This window comes from Python bivittatus, unplaced genomic scaffold, assembly GCF_059951505.1.
Source record: "Python bivittatus isolate LINGU-HERP-01145 unplaced genomic scaffold, Pbiv_v1 ctg000100_np1212, whole genome shotgun sequence".
In the NCBI taxonomy this organism is placed as follows: domain Eukaryota; kingdom Metazoa; phylum Chordata; class Lepidosauria; order Squamata; family Pythonidae; genus Python; species Python bivittatus.
The window spans coordinates 2188484-2206462 of NW_028277038.1; the positions used below are offsets into that span (position 1 = coordinate 2188484).

Sequence of the window (17979 nt, forward strand, 5' to 3'; positions counted from 1 at the left end):
GACTCCGCGGCCCCTTTTCTCCCTCCGCCGCTGGGCCCCACGAGAGGGGGAGCGGCCCCCGCGTTCCTCGCCTCTCTCCTTGGCCTTCTTCCCGGGGGAGGCTCTCTCCCCCTCAGAGAAAGCGAGAGACCCCCGCGAGGTCCGGGCGCGCGGAGCTGAGGGGTTGGGGGACCCGTAGGGGAGGGAGGGGGGAAGGAAGGCGGCGAGGCCGGGAGGCGCCCCCTTTTTTTCCGGCCCCCCCGCCGGCCGCCGCCGCCGCCGCTGGTGCCGTTGCTGCAAGAAGGAAGAGGAAGGGGGACGGCGCGGGAGACTCCTTTGGCTGCCGCTCTTCCCCCGCCCCGCCATGGAGAACGGGCACACCAAGACGGTGGAGGAGGTCTTGGGCTACTTCGGGGTCAACGAGAGCACCGGGCTCAGCTCGGAGCAAGTCAAGAAGCAGAAGGAGCGGTGGGGAGCCAACGGTAGGTGGGCAGCCGCCGCCGCCGCAGCCCCGGCCGGGGGGAGGCGGCCAGGACGGGCCCTGCCCTGCCCTCGCCCTCCGCTCTCCCGCGGTGGGGGCGACGGTCCCCCCGACCCTCGCTCTGTGCGCCCCCGGCCCGGCCCGGCATCTGCTTCAGGACCCGGCAGAAAAGAGGGAGAAAGGGAAGATGGCTGACTTGGCAGGCGACCTCGTGGGTTCCCTTCGGTGCCCGGGCTGCTCCGGCGTGTAAACGGTCCTTCCGCCTTCCCGGAGAGGAGAGCGGCTGCCAATCTGCTGGGGCCGCTCTGCTCCCCCCACCCCCCTGCCTTTTCTTCTTTTTACGTTTAATCCTCCCGGTTGCTGATTTGACCTTTGTTTCTTTCCTTTCGGCGCGGCTGGGCTTGGCTTGCCTTTAAAGAAAAAGCCAGCTCTCTCTTGGCAAGGCGGCATTCAGATAGGGAAATGGCATGCCCGAAGTGGAGCAGCCCTCCCTGATGGGCATAGGAAGCCGTCGCCCCCTCCTTCCTCTTTCGGAGGAGAGAAGGTTCACGAAGAAGAGGGGGGCTCCGCTACCGTCTAGGTCCATGGAGATGGGGGAATGGGGGAAGCCACGGAGCTGCATTAGAAACTACAGTTAATAGCAGTGATGACTTGGCTGGATTGGTAACCCTTGCTAGCTCGATGCCGAAATGTTCTTGACGTAAAATGCAGGGAAGCGTTGCGCCCGCCTCTTGTCTCTTTGAAGGAAGCCTTCTTAACCATTGCGTTGCTTATATACCCTTAGAACACACATACTTTTGGTCTCTTAGCAGTTAAAAAACAAAGCTGCTTCATCTAGCCGGGATGCCTTTATATTTCTAATGGTTGTTGGTTTTTTTGTTTTTCCTTCTCACCCGCTTGATGTGGCTCCTGGAACTCTTGGCGTTTTAAAGAACTACCAGCTGAAGAAGGTAAACCAGCATATGAAGCCTTTTCTGCTGTTGATGCTTGACTTTTCACGGTCTCTGATTGACAACTTAAGTCTGAATCTTTTTCTTGGCAGGAAAAACTTTACTTGAGCTTGTGATCGAACAGTTTGAAGATTTATTAGTTAGAATTTTGTTGCTGGCAGCATGTATATCTTTTGTAAGTATATTCATTGTATTGAATTGATTGCTTTATCTTCATGGATGCACAGGTTTCCCGGATTGCTATTGAGATTTTGAAAATCATTTCTGGGAGAAGACTGGGTATCGTTATTCTGTCTTGTCATTTGCTTGAAATAAGTGTTTTGTCTTTGCATCAAAGTTCAATAACTTGGACCCCAGACCTTTGAGCGGTTTCTTGCAGCGAATACAGGTGGTCCCTGGGTTAAGAATGCCCGGTTTAAGGACAAGCCATAGTTCATAACGGAGCCTACGGTAGCAAAATTCAAGTTAAATACACAATGATTTGAGTTAAATACACAGCGGTTCTAGTTCATTACACGATGCTACTCATACAGTATTATACAATAATACCGTTCTGGCTTACATACAATTAAACTTAAGGACAGACCTTGGGAACAGAACTTGTTCTTAAACTGGGACTACCTGTACAGTGCCACAGGAGTATTTGAATGAGAACACATACCAGTTTAAGCCAGACATACCTGAATATTGCAATTAGACATTACTGTCTTCATCTCTCTGTTTGAAATAGGTTCTTCTGGTGCTATTGTCTTTTAACCTTGGCCCCAGCAGGAAGGTGAAGTGCTATTGGGTTGCTGATTTTTTAGCAGTTGATTGTTATGAAACTAACTGAGACTGCTGGAAGTCTTTTTTTGGATGCAAGGCAAACTGTAAATAGAATTTGTATGGGGGAATATTCCAGTTGCCTTCTCTTGCTGATAATAGCAAGGTGACAGTTGTTGCTCTTGACAGTGACAAGAATGATGACAGCAATGATGGCACCATTGTTGACCAAATTTGGTAACTGACCTTTGGGAAGCCTCTGGTAAAGTAAACTCCTTGCTTCGCGCACAGAATTGGTAGGATGAGGGCTGTGAAATCAATTCTGAATTTTAAAGTAATTTGTAAAAGGATAGGTTCATGGTGCCAGATGCCAAGCATGTGTTAGGAAAAGGATGGGAGACAGGAAAAAGAGCATTGAAAGTGGCGTACAAAAGGATGAGGTTTGCAGAGCATTTTGTCCCAATTCCTAGGTTGTCCTTCAAGGTTTCCTTTAGACCTAGAGTGTTGCTGTGTCAAGTTCTCAGGATACTCCTCTGGAGTAGATTTTCAGGGCACATGAGGAGCTTTGGTGAAAAGAGAAGGTTTGAATATTCAGGTTCACATGCAGAAGTGGTAACTTGTGTGTGGAACTCCTGTCCTCAGCTCTAACTCAATTATTGATACATATGGTAGCTTTCTGTCTATCTGAGGCAGTCTTTAAAGATACCTTAAAAATGGAAATAAAGAAATGGTGCAAACTTGACTTAACTGGCGTGCAAACTCAGGGATATGATTTAAAAATATAGGAGTGAGAGAAGGGCCGTCCCTTGCACCATTAGGTAGTAGAGTAAGTTGCTGATTCAGAGCCAATGAGGGTTTCCAGTTTCATGCCATTGACTCACCAGCTGAGAGAATAGGGCATTCAGGTTCTTCCGCAGAGATTTTATTTCCTGCAGCAACAAGTACTTTAGTCATTCTGTTTCAGTTTTTTCTTAGTGACTTTATGGAGGCAGGATCAATTTTGGGTGGTTGAATGTTTTAGCTACAGGTGCATGATGAGACCCACTTACTTTGAAGGATGCCAGTAGGTGTGGTAGACAGCTAGTGTGCCCATTCACCTTTATATATTTTAAAATAATGATATATTAACTGTTGAGTAATAGATTTGTTCCATAAGACTCAAAATGAAATACGTATATATGTAGAATACTGGTTTTGCAGTTAATTGGTTAAAATAATGTGTTGATTATGGTAGACATTCTGCAGGTAAATTGTTGGTACAGCAAAAACTCCTCACACTAAAATTCTACACATAACCATGAGATTGGGCAATATATACACAAAAGATGTCAACCTTGAAGATGACTTGAAATACCTTACCAAGAACATGGTTCTCGTTACAATGACATGATTTAGCCTTTGCCTGGAAGATGATTTCCAAAACAATTTTTGTATAGTAGTGAGTATTTCTCTATAGCATGTTGTGATATTTCTGAGTTTAGAGAGTGCTAATTCCACAGCAGTAGTAGCCTTCTATTCCTTGCAGTCCAGGCATCCCCTTACTTTTAATAGTTATTGTTATAAAGTTGGGTTTAAATTTTGCCTGTTTGTATTCAGTTGTTCCATGTTATACACTGTAAGTTGTACCGGGCTTTCAGACTTGAAAGCCAACTGCTTCCTTGTTTTCCTTGTACCCACTGACTTGGTTTTGATGACAAAACAAGCTTTAATTCTAACGGGTTGCAAATAAGTAGGGATGCGGGTACCCACAGCCCAGTTGTTCCTGCTTGGATGCACCTCCTGTTTCACTGGCACTGTCGTCTTAATGGAAACCCCTGACTTGCTGCTGTTGTAACAAGCAACGGCTTGCTCTTGGCTTGACGGTGTCTTAGAAGAGCAGTAGGCCAGAGGTTCCTGTTTAGGCATAATGCTCAATTAAATTATGACTGGAGACTCCCTGATTTGAGAATGCCTGTCCCTGGCAGAATGAGGCTCCTAGTAATCCCAGTCACAGTTGGCCAGAATTCTGAAATGATGTCTGAAGTGTCCCACTTGGTGTAGAAGGAAACGTGAGGACAAAGTACTAAGATGCCCTGATTGCTGGCATCTTGGATAAACTGATTTCTGATGGAATATTAGAACCGTGTGTCATTAATTTAGAAAAAGCACCACAGATAAATGCCTATCGGGGCAAAAATCGATCCCTTTCTAAGGTTACTCTGGATTAGGAAATTGCAGTTGGCTGTGTGACTGTATGCCCATAGAAGATGTTGAGATGGCTTCCAGTGTTCGGAAAACTATCTTGCTTCAGACTTTGCAGTGTTGGTCTTGTTTCTTGGATGTGGAATGAAGGATGAGGTATTCACTGAACAAAAATGGCTTGCTAAGCTTCTACGTGTGGCTGTTAAATTGGTAAGGCCAGACCTGCATAGTCCATACCATTGTCCTTCTGGTGCTGAAGAATAACAGATGCAACACAGATAAGATCATTGGAATATGAGAGATCATTTTCCTTGTATAACAGAAATCAAGTCTAATAAGCATTACTTCATGCTAAGCATCCAGATGCCTTGTTCTCTGGCATTTTCTATTTTCTGTTGGGCTTCTGTATTCAATCACCTCCATGTAGCAGATCATACTTGTGACTCCAGAGCAGTGTTTCTCAACCTTGGTGACTTGAAGATGTGTGGACTTCAACTCCCAGAATTCCCCAGCCAGCCATGCTGGCTGGGGAATTCTGGGAGTTGGTCCACATATCTGAAAGTTATTAAGGTTGAGAAACACTGCTCTGGAGTAAGGAATCCCGTTAATAGCATGCTAACCTCATCCTGTACAAATGTTGGCAAGAGTATATCCAGTGGAATTCCATGAAACTTGTTCCCAGAAATATGTGCAGGGAATTTTAATCTGAATCAGGCAAAATATCCAGCTAGTCATGGATGTGATGTATACTGTGTACCAAGTAGTGAAGCCAAGTACAGATCACCTTTACCATCTTGTGTTTCCGTTGATAGTCTTATGTGAATTTAAAGATGGAAATAATGGCATGACTTCTTTTCAGGAGGAGGAGTAGCCTTTTCTTTTTTCTTTTGCTTGGAATGCTGGAAAAACAAATCGTAGGTTGAATCTAGTTGTGTGCATCAGTCCCTGCTAGCAGGACAGATTCCTGTGCCCCCCCTCTGACTGCTCTGGAAGGGTTGTGGACCCTTCCGAGGAAGTTGCAGTGGGGGTGGAAAGGAAGGGAACATTTGGAAAGCAGAAATCCAGTTGTGCAACATTAGTGATGTCTTATTTTTCTGTACATCTCAGTCAAATTTTTGATTTTAAAGAATGTGTGATATAAGCCCTACTAGAAAAGTAAAAGAGAAATATTAGTCTGGGTCCGCCAAAGTTGCTCCTTGCTTAAAAAGATGTACGCAAGTGGTGTATGTTTTCCCCTCAATCCTGCCTCCAAAAGGCATGATTATTTTATTTACTTATTCCCTGCCTTTTAGCCAAAACTGCCCTGAAAAATGGCTGTTGATGTCCTCTGTCAGCAGACATAAATGAGAAACGTACCATACTTTTAGCAGCGTTAATAAAAGGTCTGAGCTTACTGTGCACTTGAGTGAGTTCAGGCAAGTGGTGAAATAAGCTATTAAACCCATCCTTTAGCCTAATGCTAATCAGAAACGTGAGAATTTAGGTACTCGGGCTGTTAGTCAAGCTCAATTATAATGGATTTTTTCCAGGGCAGTAATGGAAAGAATTGCAGACCTCTTAGAATTTGCATACTTTTTAAATGCGTAGCATTGGTTGTTTTTTTTATTTCAAAGAGGCCTCTATATCTGAGAGTGGGCATTATAGGAAACAGCTCCTGCCATTTTGTTCTGCTAACAGCTTTATCTTTCTCTAACAGTTGGTAGGGAGAGTTGGCTCACGAAGAACATGGTAATAACCCGAACTGATGGCTGGCAATCCCCCGAAGGACTTAATACTTTATATGGGATAATTTATCAAGACTATTTTAGGGAAATATTTCACTTGTTTAATTTTAAGTGAAATATGGTAAAGTCAGTAAGCTACTGAGGGAACCAGATGGTCCTGCAGAGAATATGAAAAGAGGACCATGTTAATAAGATCCTCCAGATTCCATAAAATGTACCAAACAGGCAGAGATGTAATAGAGAAAAGCTAATTTTAATGAATCCTCTTTAATTAGATGAAGGAAAGATGGATGTTCTCCTTGCCTTTGTTAAATGCCATTTGACATGTCTGTCTTTGCAGCCCTATTTCCCACACTAGTGGAAGTAATACATTTGTGGATAGCTTGTAAATTGCATAGCAGCATTTGGTCCCTCAATATTACCTATAATGTCAATTACTGCAAGAGAACTTAACATTATATATAGTGCTTAAAGTTGACTTTATTGAGCAAAATAGTTTTAATTTCAAAATTTTAACCCTTTGCACACTTACCTGGGAAGAAAAATCATAAATCCCAGTTCTCTGTTAGCAGTATGTTAGCATCCTCTGCCTTTACTTGTTTAAGATAATTTATCTACTGCATTTTGAAGAGAAGGGGAAACTGCAGTTAGTGTAACATTTTATTTGGTATTGAATGCAGAATGGGAAGGCAGACAGTTAACACTTTTGAAGCATATGAAAAGCTCAAGATACAGTTCAGTATTGAGGTGCAGGGAAAGAAAGAAGTGCTGTTCAGAGAGAAGGTAATTGTCCTTGAAAACGCTTGCTCAAAGTCCAGTGCAAAGTCAGAGGTATGGCTTGGTACTCGTACAGTTAAAATAGAAGGTAGCTGTTGCTGGTGCCCTGAAATTTCATTTGTGGCTTAAGCTATACATACAGATTCTAGAGTTTGGTGTCGCTGAAATACGTTCGCGTACATCATGACATGGTATCCTTATGGTAGTAATTTTAAAAGCTGACTTCTGTCCCTCCCCTTCACCATAGGCTTTATAGACTCAGCTGCTAAATTGCTTTGACCCTTTTGCATAGCCAGTAACCGCACTGGAAGGGGAAGGCCCAGCTGTGTTGCATTTCACCTCCTAGAATCTCTGGTCTTGCTCATCTCAAAGATACAAAGTTGGATTAGCCCGATCTGCTTTGGATTGGGAAGGAAAAAGGATTTTTGTGGACCAAATATCAAAGGCCCAAAGAAAAACATGTATATACCTCTGGTATGTATTGCCAGTATAGATTCTGCAATAGGAGAGAAAAATTATTCCATGGTTGTATATTCAGGGACTAACATTAAGTCACTGAACATCTGCATCATAGCTTCAGTATTGGAGTTCCATCAAGTGGGTAATGACAGTTGTTGCACCCATTTTATAGACTCTCTGGTCAAACTGGGCTGCAGTGGTCTTTTCCGTTGCTTCAGTCTGATTCAGGACAGGATGGGCGATTTTAAAATGTACAGTACGTGGCTCTTGTCTGCCCTGCGAGCTCTGTGTCCCTGAAAAGTAAAGAAGTGAATTGGAATTGCGTTTTACGTTGCAACCCAAATAATAAAAACTGGGGCCTGCATTCACACATTCTGCCATACTGTAACCTGGTTTGTTTAGTTTGGGCTCAGTGTGCTTTGTGGTTTGTAAAACAGAGTTATGGCTCAGGATATTGAGAGAATCCAAACAGCTCTGCCCTTTAGCAAGCAGTGGCTTTGTGTGATGTGTTTGAACCAGGGTCTTCTGTTTTATCAGACAGAAAAACTAGAACTTTTCTATTTTTTTTTAACCACTTTTTTTGGTCATCCAGCCTTCAGGCTTCAATGTGTCATTACCCCTTTTCCCAGTTTCCTTTCATCGGGATACCCACTGAGTTGCCCTTAAGAAATAACCGTAGCAAAGCTGCCCTGTCTGCCCCCCCCCGCCACTTCTCTTGTGGCCTCCTTTCTGTAAGAGAGATCTGAACAATGACTTACTGCTGAGTGACTTCCAAATCCTGATTTCAGCATTCTTCAAGTCAGTTTGCTTTGTACTTCCTGTTGCTCAATATATTGAATATAATATTAGCCTTTTCTGCATGAATCATTGCCGGGTTTGATGTAAGCTTCCAAACTGTAGATTACTCATACGGCCTAAATTGGCATTTGCAAGTCAATTTCGGTCATCACCCCATATGCCTTTTCAGTAACATGATTCTTGGAGTTAGAAGGGGGGGAGATACATGGCATATACATTCCTTTTCTTAACAGTTAATTACTAATGCTGAGTGTCTTAGAGGACTTGTGAAAGTATTCCAGAATACCTATTTTACAGCCTAGTACAAAAAAAACAGGGCACAGGGCTTCAAAAGTCCTTTGATCAGTGCTTTGTTCTAAGAGGAACATGTTTAATTTTTTTTTGAAGCAATCATTTATGAAGCTGTGATGGAGCTTGTGGAAATATTCACAAAATGACATATTTTCAGAACAGTGAGTTAGCCTCATAAAGGTGTCACAAATTAAGGGTCTTATTCCAAAGCTTCTAATGTTATGAGATATATTTTAGGATGGGTTCCAAGATATGCAAAGCCCCAATACGGTTGGCTTGGTTATGGCTTAGACTCCTATGTGTCCTCAGCCAGTTGTTTCATATTCAATGCATCTGGTTAAGTAAACCATTATTTAGTATGATATATAGTTTTTAATTAAAATTATCACCCTTTTTGTTGTAAATCAGGGGAGAATGCAAGCTGACTTTGGGTCCTGCTGCAGGAGAACCCCAAGGTGTGGTTTCAGGGATATTCTACCCTTAAATGTTAATTTTCTGTGGCTTTAGATATAGTTCATTCTTGGTTTGGGTGCAATGAAGTTGCTGTTCCTAGAGAATGATGGGCTCATATATTGCATTAAGCCATTGGTTGCTTCATCAGGTTGATTGAATAAAGTACCGTTGGCTGGAGTAGCACAGTAGACTACACCATAAAACCATGGTTTCCTGTATGATCCCAAATGAAGGGCTTGGTGGCTTAGTAGAAGTGGTGAACCAGACAGAAACCGCTTCACCGTAGATCTTGATGATTCTTGAGAGAGAGCAGAATCCCTCACAGTCAGGAGCACTCAAGATCTCGGAAGCCAGCCAGCCAGCCCTGAGTTCAGATAGAAAGGAAGACTGATTCTGAGAGACTCTTAGCTGCTGGAAATGGGCCTGGGGTGAGCAGCAGACCATAATGATAATAGAAAGCCTGATCTACTGATAGATCAGTTCTGTCTGCCATTCAGTTCCTGGCAAGCTGACCAAGCATAAAAGTGCTACTGGAGAATTTGCCCTCTGTTAAAGCCACGGATGCCTTATCTTTTAAGTAACCAATACAAATCATGTCTCCTGATTTTGAAGAGGAGCTTCTTACATTGCCACGTATGCTATCCTTAGGTGGGGTGATTTATTAACAAAGAACGCGGTGGTGTTTCTGGGGCTGTCGGGTTACTCTAACCCAAATAGGATTTATTTACAGCTTAATTTGTTTTGAAAACAAAAGCGGCAATTCTAATCTGACCTGCAAATTAGTTTATAGCAGCAAGCTCTTTGAAAAAGTGCAGGTGAGGCAATTACTTCCTTGTAATAGAATTTGCTTCTCAGGTGTGCTTAAGGGAGTCAGCAGACATTTTGAAATTACGCAATCCATCTCAGGAAGTACTTATGGATTGGTGGATAAAGTAGGGCTAACATTTAAGTTGACATGCAGAAAATGCTGCCTAATCACCTCTGTAACTTACCAAGTGTCTAATTCTCTTGTAGGTTTTGGCTTGGTTCGAAGAAGGAGAAGAAACAGTCACAGCCTTTGTAGAACCTTTTGTAATCTTGCTCATATTAGTTGCTAATGCAATTGTGGGTGTGTGGCAGGTAAGCAAATACATTCTTCGAAAATTGTGAAAGCGGGCTGTTTCAGCAGATTAATTTAAGTTGCTTGGAGTTAACATTATATTTATTAAGAAATTTGAAAGTAGGTGCTAACTCTGAAATTAGTTATGCCTTTTCATCCTCAGACAGATGCTGGATGTTATAAAGGTAGGACAGGTTCCAAATAGCAGTGCACCTAATTCAGTCCAGCAAGGAGACTTTGGACTTTGAATGCTTAACCATCAGCTGGTGTCTTCCTTTGGTAAAATAGTGATCAGTTCCATGCTCTTTCAGGGGAAAGGTCGTCAGGGGTGTCATTGATAGAAATTAAGGTTGCGAATTAAGTAATATGCTAAATCTATGAAAACTGAGAGTCCCCAAAGACTTTAGTTTAATTTATTTGGTAAACATTCCATATTCCAGTAAATGCCACCCCATGAAGTTTGCCCAAGTCATTGCATCCATCAAAATATATCCTTAAATCAGGCTATAGTTAATGTTTACCTGCTATTCCAACTAGAATTTTCCATGGGAGAATATCAAAACACGAGGATATTGTATGAGAGTCTTGTGAGATAGAGTGAGCCCCTCGACTTGCTAAGGTTGCCACTTTTGAAAGCCGATGGGTTGGTCTGAAAGAGCTTTAGTTTGGCGTCCTTCAGTCAAACCAGCCTGGGTTGACCTCTTTCTTTTGCATCATGGCAGGTGGATGTGACTAGTTGCCGAGCGTAGCTGGGCTCTCTTTCAGTGGACAAAACATCCAATACTGGCCAGCCCGTGTGTTTGGGGCCTGCCGCTGTTGATTCAGGATTTAGAGGGATTTAATTTTCAGTTGATTCACTGGAATGGCTTAAACCTGAGAGGCTTTTGCGATTAGATTTCTGCCTATTAACGAAGACAAATAACTGTTGCCCACCCTTTCAGTAACGATATGCACATTACCTTTAAAAGCAAGAAAAATACTTGAGTTGAGTGAAGAATTCTTCCAGCACTCAGATGAAAATGTAGAAGTTATGATAGAACAATGCTATAAACAGCTTTAATATTCACGAATCATTTGTCTGGTCATGTTGGTGACAGTTTAATTTTTCATGCTTCTGAAAATGGAAGGTATGATTTAAAAATGTATTTCTTAGCTTAAAAGTAGGAGATTGAAATTGCCTTCTCATGATCACTTTTCTTAGTCTGTATCTCCTGTTTCAAGAGTTTTGTGACAAGTAAAATAACTGTGAACATGCATTCCTCTTACATAGACATGTCCACCTCTTAATGTTGTTTCCAGCAGCACTACATCTCCACGTGTTACAGCAAAAACCATAGACAGATGTTTCTCATTTGCCTGCAAGAGTAGATGCTGAAGTTGGCTGCTTGGACTTCTTTTCATGACAAACTAATAATTTATCAAGATTTTAGCAGTAAGCTGCTTGGGGAAGTCAGTCGTATTGACTCAAAGCCCTTGGCTTTTACTAAAGAATTGTGGAAATGCTCATGAGGCATTAATAGTTTCTGTTCTAAAATCCCAATCCTATCACCGTGTTGTGTTAATGGCAGGTACTTTGTTAGCGAGTTATGGGTGTGAAATGTGTTGAAAGGAAGGTGTGGGAATGGTGGTTTTCTTCCAGCTGCTACTTTGGCATCTTGATTGGAACGGTGGACACAGTCTGCCAAACAGAGCCAAATGCTGTGGGGGAGAGAAGAGGATAAGGGCGCTTAATCACCAAGTTATAACTCTGTTGCCAAATTTATCAGTTACCCCTTTAGGCAAGAAGTACGCTTTGGATCAGGGTTATTTGCTCTAAAAGGAGACCAGACAATACCTTCTTTTTTAAGAGAGATAAGGATCTGCACTTAAAAGGGATCTGAACTGTAGAATTGTCTCCCTTTTTTGCTTTATGCGCACCAAAATTGCTTTGAGAAAATAGCATTAGGCCATATTTGACAGTGAAATTTTGCAGGCTGCTCCCTCAGCTTAGCTGCAGCAATATGATGCATCTCTTTCTGTCAGAGAATGATCCTACAGTAGATTATTTATTAAACGGTGAAGCTGGAGGCCAGCTGCTAACCACAGTAGTCAAAACTAGACCTACTGAACCCCTGATGTTGATGCTGACCATTGCAGGAGCGAAATGCCGAAAATGCCATTGAAGCTCTTAAAGAATACGAACCTGAAATGGGAAAAGTTTACCGACAAGATAGAAAAACCGTACAGAGGATAAAAGCAAGAGACATCGTCCCTGGTGACATCGTGGAAGTAGCTGGTGAGATGCTTTATTTCCTACAGAATAATGGAATTTAAAATGCTTTTTTTGTGTGCGTTGCTTCTGTCAAGCATGAATTAGTTCTTGATGTGCAGCTAAAACCTAGAAAACAAGCAGACAAAACAAAAGCCCTTGCTGCGTAGGGTTCGTTCCTTCAGGAAACCCTCCTCCTCCCCAGGTTTAATTTTTGCGCTGATGAATTACACGATCCTGCGAAGCTCGTGCCCTTAAGAGACTTTGCAGTCCAATGGCTGCCACGTTTATGGCTCATCTGGATCACTTGTATTATCAGCAGGCAATTTCTGACTGCAGCTCTTTTTCCTCAGCACAGAGAGTACACAAAACGGATTCTTTCCCTTTTGCCAAACTTGTTGCCAGAATGATATTCAAACTGATGTGACAGTGATCAGGTCGCTGCTGCAGGTAGTGTTGCCCAGTGACTGCTCAGTCAAGGGGGGGGCGTTGGGAGGATTTCCAGTGGCCTTCAGCTCTGCTGTGTGGACTCAAAAGCAGCGCTACTCCTTGTCTCTGTGCTCTGCTACCCCTGGAGGCCTGATTGGACTCTCCTCCCCAATCTCCTAGGCCGGGGTTCCTCAACCTCAGCAGCTTTAAGCTGGGTGGACTTCAACTCCCAGAATTCCCCAGCCAGTTGCCGAGGTTGAGGAACCCTGGCCCAGGCCACCTTCCCAGCCCACCCACGTGGCTGCCTTGGATAGGGCCTCCTGCCAATGCGATGGTCACCTGGCACATACTGTATGTGCTCCAGGGAGTGCAGAGCACTAGTCGTTGTCACCTTTAAAAAAAATTCAAACATCCTAAAAAGGAGCTGATGGAAAGCCATGGCTGCTTCTAGAAAAACCGGGCATTAGAGTAAAGGAAGGGGCGTTCTTTTACTGGACAGGAAAAGGTCTTAAGCCTGCCTTCTAGCCAAGAAAAGCAGAGGTGAAGGTTTCCTGACATGTCCATCTTCCAGTGACCAAAAAAGTTCTCCGCAGGGCATCCAGCTACACAACTGCGTAGCCATGAACTTAAAGTATAGCGCGTCCAGCGTATGCAAGCAATGGCCACTGAGCTAAAATTTCATGGTGGAAGGGAGGGAACATACACTGTGTTCCATAGCTGATGTCAAGACTCAGAGGTGTGAAAGACTGTGGGCATGCCTCTGTCATAAGTATAAGCGCATTGGATGGCCTTTGACGTGGTGTCTGCCAAAAGAGGACCATGTAGGGAAGCAACAAAGCACTTGATCTGGGGATGCATATCTGATTGTGGAATTTTAGGCAGCATGCCAGTGACATTTGCATGTTCACACAAAAGCTCCTCACTGTTGACCAGCATAAAATAACCAGGTGGCTGTCATCTCCCACATGTCAGTGGTGCCTAATGATCAGGGATACTTCAATATAGGTTTCAGCAGGAACAGAGTTGCTGACCCTAAAATAGGGTTGCACAGAGGCTGCTATGCAGGTCGCTCTTTGCCAAAAGACTTTCATAGCACCCACAGTCAAATTGTGGAAAATGCTCCTAAGAGGGGAGCAGGAAATCGACAGTGACAGACCAGACTCTGCTCTTCCAGCTGTACGAAGGCAAGAACTTGATGACAGTTCTTTCTTTAGGGAATATGTGGTATCTTGCCTTGTGAAAACATAACAGTATACCACCAGGTAGAGCTGGGCTCTCTTAAGTTTTCTTCTCAGGTATCATTATTCCTCTCGATCGTTGGAGAAACTCGTTCAGTTACAAAAGGAAGAGGTGTGCGCTTAGGCATCAGTTGCCTAGGATTCAAAACCTTTCGGTCTCAGCAGTCAGACAATGAATGCTCACCTGAGACTTCTCAATAATGTTAGAGATTGTTTCTGGGAAAGCGTCTGACTCTTCAGGGCTTACCAAAGTGGGACTTGCGGTAGGCATCCTTTTCTAAGAACTGGAGCAGTTCAGATGGGAGGCCTAATATAACAAAATTCGATCTTGCCCATTGCTGCCTGATTCTCTTGCACAGTACAAATGCATGGTCTGATGACAAGCGCCTTCCGATTACTCCCAGGGGTAAAGGGTTTCTTGTAGGACTCTGTAATTTAATGGAGCTTAGTAACTAAGGACCGACCCTACACCTCTGGATGACTTTAAAGCCCTCTGTGCTTATTCTGAAAGTGGCCGAGCCCTTATTCTGAGTTACAGTGTGGTTGCTTTGCTTTGGCCTAGCCATGAGTTAGGGTTGAAGGCTTGGTATGACTCGTGAATCAAGCCATGGTGGCTTCTTTAGCAAATCATGGCTAAACCTCACTTGGTTTAACATGCAGCGTGAATTGAGCCAACTTTTATGTTGGATAAATTGTAGAAGACTGTTTATGGCTTGACCATGGGGACTGCTTTAATTTAGTGGCTTGCTGAACATGTATTTCATTTCAGTAGAACAAAGAACTAAAGTAAAAATCTGTTGACTGTTAATTGACAACAGCCTTAATTCTGGGCATTCCATTGTAATGTTCATCAAGTTTGTATAACTGCTTGTAACATTCCAGAGCAGTGTTTCTCAACCTCAGCAATTTTAAATTAGATGGATTTCAACTCCCAGAATTCCCCAGCCAGCATGGAATTCTGGGAGTTGAAGTCCATCTAACTTAAAGTTGCTGAGGTTGAGAAACACCGTTCCAGAGAGTATTAGGAGCTCACGCTTGCTCTTGCTGTCCCTGTTTAGTATTAATGTAAATCCCTATTTGGTCGTGAAGCAACATATATTTATTTAATAAAACCAGTTGGTAAAGCTAGGCTTTACCAGTGTGTTTGCTTTTAGCACGACTTGATTCTCTTCTAATCTCTCTAAGTCACAACGTCAAACATTGTTTTGTGGATAAGAAATATATAAAAATGCAAGAATATTCATCACAGTGAATGCAGCTTTCAGCCTGCTTTGATGGAGATAGCAGCCTTACTGAAGTTGTTCTAAAGCAAAATAAATCTTAACCTCATGCTGTCACCCACTAGAATCTGTAAAACGGACTGGAGTTCAAACTAGGACAGCGCACTTATTTCAGAATTATTTATAAAAGGGTGGTTGAATTTGAGCACTCGCTGTGTGGGTCGTTTCCCCCCAGTGAGTTATTGAAGTATAAAGCTTGGAGAATGTGAAGCCTATGGTACTCTCATGCTTTGGATTCACCGAATGCTTGCTTTCTTATACCCTTAATAGAACTCAAAGGGGATTTATTATTGGAACAAAAGGTACTGGACAGAATTCTTGAACATCAAGATAATTTGCCGCTAATATTCCATTCTGCTTTAGCAAATCTACATAATCAGAGTCCAGCAACTTTTTGAATTGAGGCCATGCGAACTTTGCTAAAAGATCTAGTGGCTGTCTGAACCTTATTGGAGATTGCTGTTCTGCTAGGAGCGCTGTTGCCCAGGGCAAAGTGAATAAGAATCCTTTTCCTTCTGTAAGGAAGAGCGTGCGTTTTTGCCCCCAGCTCTCTTGATTGCGTGGTTGTGGCTGCCTTGGCAATCATTCGTTCGTTCTTGTGTCTGCTAAACCCTCTGTGCATAGTTATTGCTATAATTAAAGTCTCCACACATCAGCTAATCAGTTTACGATTCTTAGCATTGAGACAGTGACAATTACCTTTATTAAGAGAATCAGAGTAACCCTGTTTATCAGGGGAAAGGGAGCTCAGGAACCCATTCGGCTGATTCACAGGCGGTGGCTGCGGGCTCATTTGCTAATACAGCGCTGTGCGAATTTGATTATGAGCAATCTCTGATGTCACAGTCTGAAAGTAAACCTGGCAGGAATCTGATGGCATCTGGCCAGATTCTGTGTGGAAACCATTAATGTGTGTGCGGGGAGGAAATGCATTTACAGGCTTAGATAATTTTGTTTTTTTTCCCGGCATTGTTCCTAAGTTAACATAGAAGTCTGTTTGATGATTGTGTCCATGGCAGAGGTTGAGAAATCCAGGGAAGGGAAAGAAATTGGGTAGTAGAGATTATGAATGAGGTACTGATTTTTATTGTAGGCGGACAGCAAACTACGGGTGAGATTAATACATTGCAGGAAGCCGTGGTTTGCTTTAACTATGGTTCATTGAATAAGCCACTATGCTAAACCACAATTTACCCATCCTCTTGATGCTCTACGTGAAAAGCCAACAAGCCTGCCATGATTTGCGAGCCTAGTCAGTATCCAGCAACATGCTGCTATAGGAGCTCAGAATTGCTGCTTGAGGTTCAGTTCATAGCCAGAGAGGTAATACTTCCAAATTTGTGAGTTGCTGAATGGATTTAGCTCAATGGTGTTGCACGCTTCTGATAGCCAGCAGTCAAGTTTGAATTTGAATTTGAGCAGGAAAAACTGAACTGAGTCATTCAGAGCAGCTAGTTAAATGATCTGTACAATGGGAGGCTCGCAGTACTGAGGCAGAGATCTGGGTATTAAACTCAAGAATATATCAGGGATTCAAAAATGCTTTTTTTCCCCCTTTGTTCCCTGCCTCCCACCCCCATCCCTGCTCGAGAAGAGGTAGGTTATTAATTGTGACTTCTGATGTGGGTTGGAGTTAGATTCTTGGAAATTAAAGATATCTCAAGTGAAGGAAAGAAAAGCACTGATGTTACTGCCCCCCCAGGTTATAAGAAAGCCAGAATTTTCACTTATTTTGGTGTTAGAACGATCATGGTGTCGTCATATGCAACACACTGCCCGAACTAACTTCTTCATTTTGGATGGTTGAATACAACAGAACATTAGCTCAGTCGCCGTACTTGCTGCTTTGAACAACAGTTGGGAGCAATAGACCTGGGAAAAATTATTAGCTCTCAGTAGAATTCACTTTCTTCTTTGATTGCCTCATTTTGGGATGCTGAACAGTCCTTCAGAGCCAGTGAGGATCTTCTAGATCAGCGTTTCTCAACCTTGGCCACTTGAAGATGTGTGGACTTCAACTCCCAGAATTCCCCAGCCAGCATGGCTGGCTAGGGAATTCTGGGAGTTGAAGTCCACCCATCTTCAAGTGGCCAAGGTTGAGAAACCCTGTTCTAGATGCTGCACTGAACAGCAAATAGTTGTGCTGCTACCTTTGTGAGTGTCAAGCGCCAGGCGGGCTAAGCTGTTTGGTGCTTTCTTGCAGTCATTGTTTCAACAGCTGGGAGCAGTGAGCCTCTTCTGTGTTCATTCCCGTTGAAGGGTCCCGGCCTTTTGGTCGGCCGCGTTCGGCGCATTTGAGACGTTCAGCTGTCGAAGCTCGGCGGCCTTCTCCCTCCTGACCGACTTTCTCGCGCGTGGTGCCAAGTCTCCCCTTGCTTTGGGGGGATTGCGATAGCCGAAAAGCAGCTGCTCTGCGCATCTCCGCATGAACTTCCTCACGACATCGGGGGAGCGCGTTCAAATAGTTTGCCCATTTTTGGCTTTGGTCATTGTTTGTCTTGTACTGTTCTCTCTTCGGTGCTGAAGGGCAGAGTGAGTTTAGAATGGGTTTTTGTTGGCAATAGTGGAGCAGAAAGGGGACATTGTTCCTGGACAGCCTTATATAAATAGAGGAAGTGGATAAAATAGCTGTCCTAGGGAATTTTTAAGAAGGGTTACCGCTTTGCTTCCCACAGCCTTCCTCAAAGGCCAGCCTAAGCCACAAGTTGTGTCACCTTAATCGTGGAGTAAAGGATCCCATTTTTCATGGTCATGTTGCCGATCTACTGTTGCTGCAGCGTGGTTCTCCCTCTGTGACTGATTGCTGCTAGTTGCATAAGCGATTCCTGTA

At 43.4% G+C, this 17979-nt stretch overlaps 1 protein-coding gene across 2 annotated transcripts in view; it reads left to right on the forward strand.

The window, feature by feature from the left end:
- Positions 1-343: 343 nt before the first annotated feature.
- Positions 344-17979, forward strand: part of ATP2A2 (ATPase sarcoplasmic/endoplasmic reticulum Ca2+ transporting 2) — a 35736-nt gene continuing 18100 nt past the window's right edge. For both annotated transcript variants that reach the window (XM_088135225.1, XM_088135224.1), the window contains exons 1-5: positions 344-461; positions 1393-1410; positions 1503-1585; positions 9870-9974; positions 12091-12229. In XM_088135225.1, the coding sequence (XP_087991351.1) occupies positions 344-461; positions 1393-1410; positions 1503-1585; positions 9870-9974; positions 12091-12229 (463 nt within the window). The remainder of the gene's footprint in view (positions 462-1392; positions 1411-1502; positions 1586-9869; positions 9975-12090; positions 12230-17979) is intronic.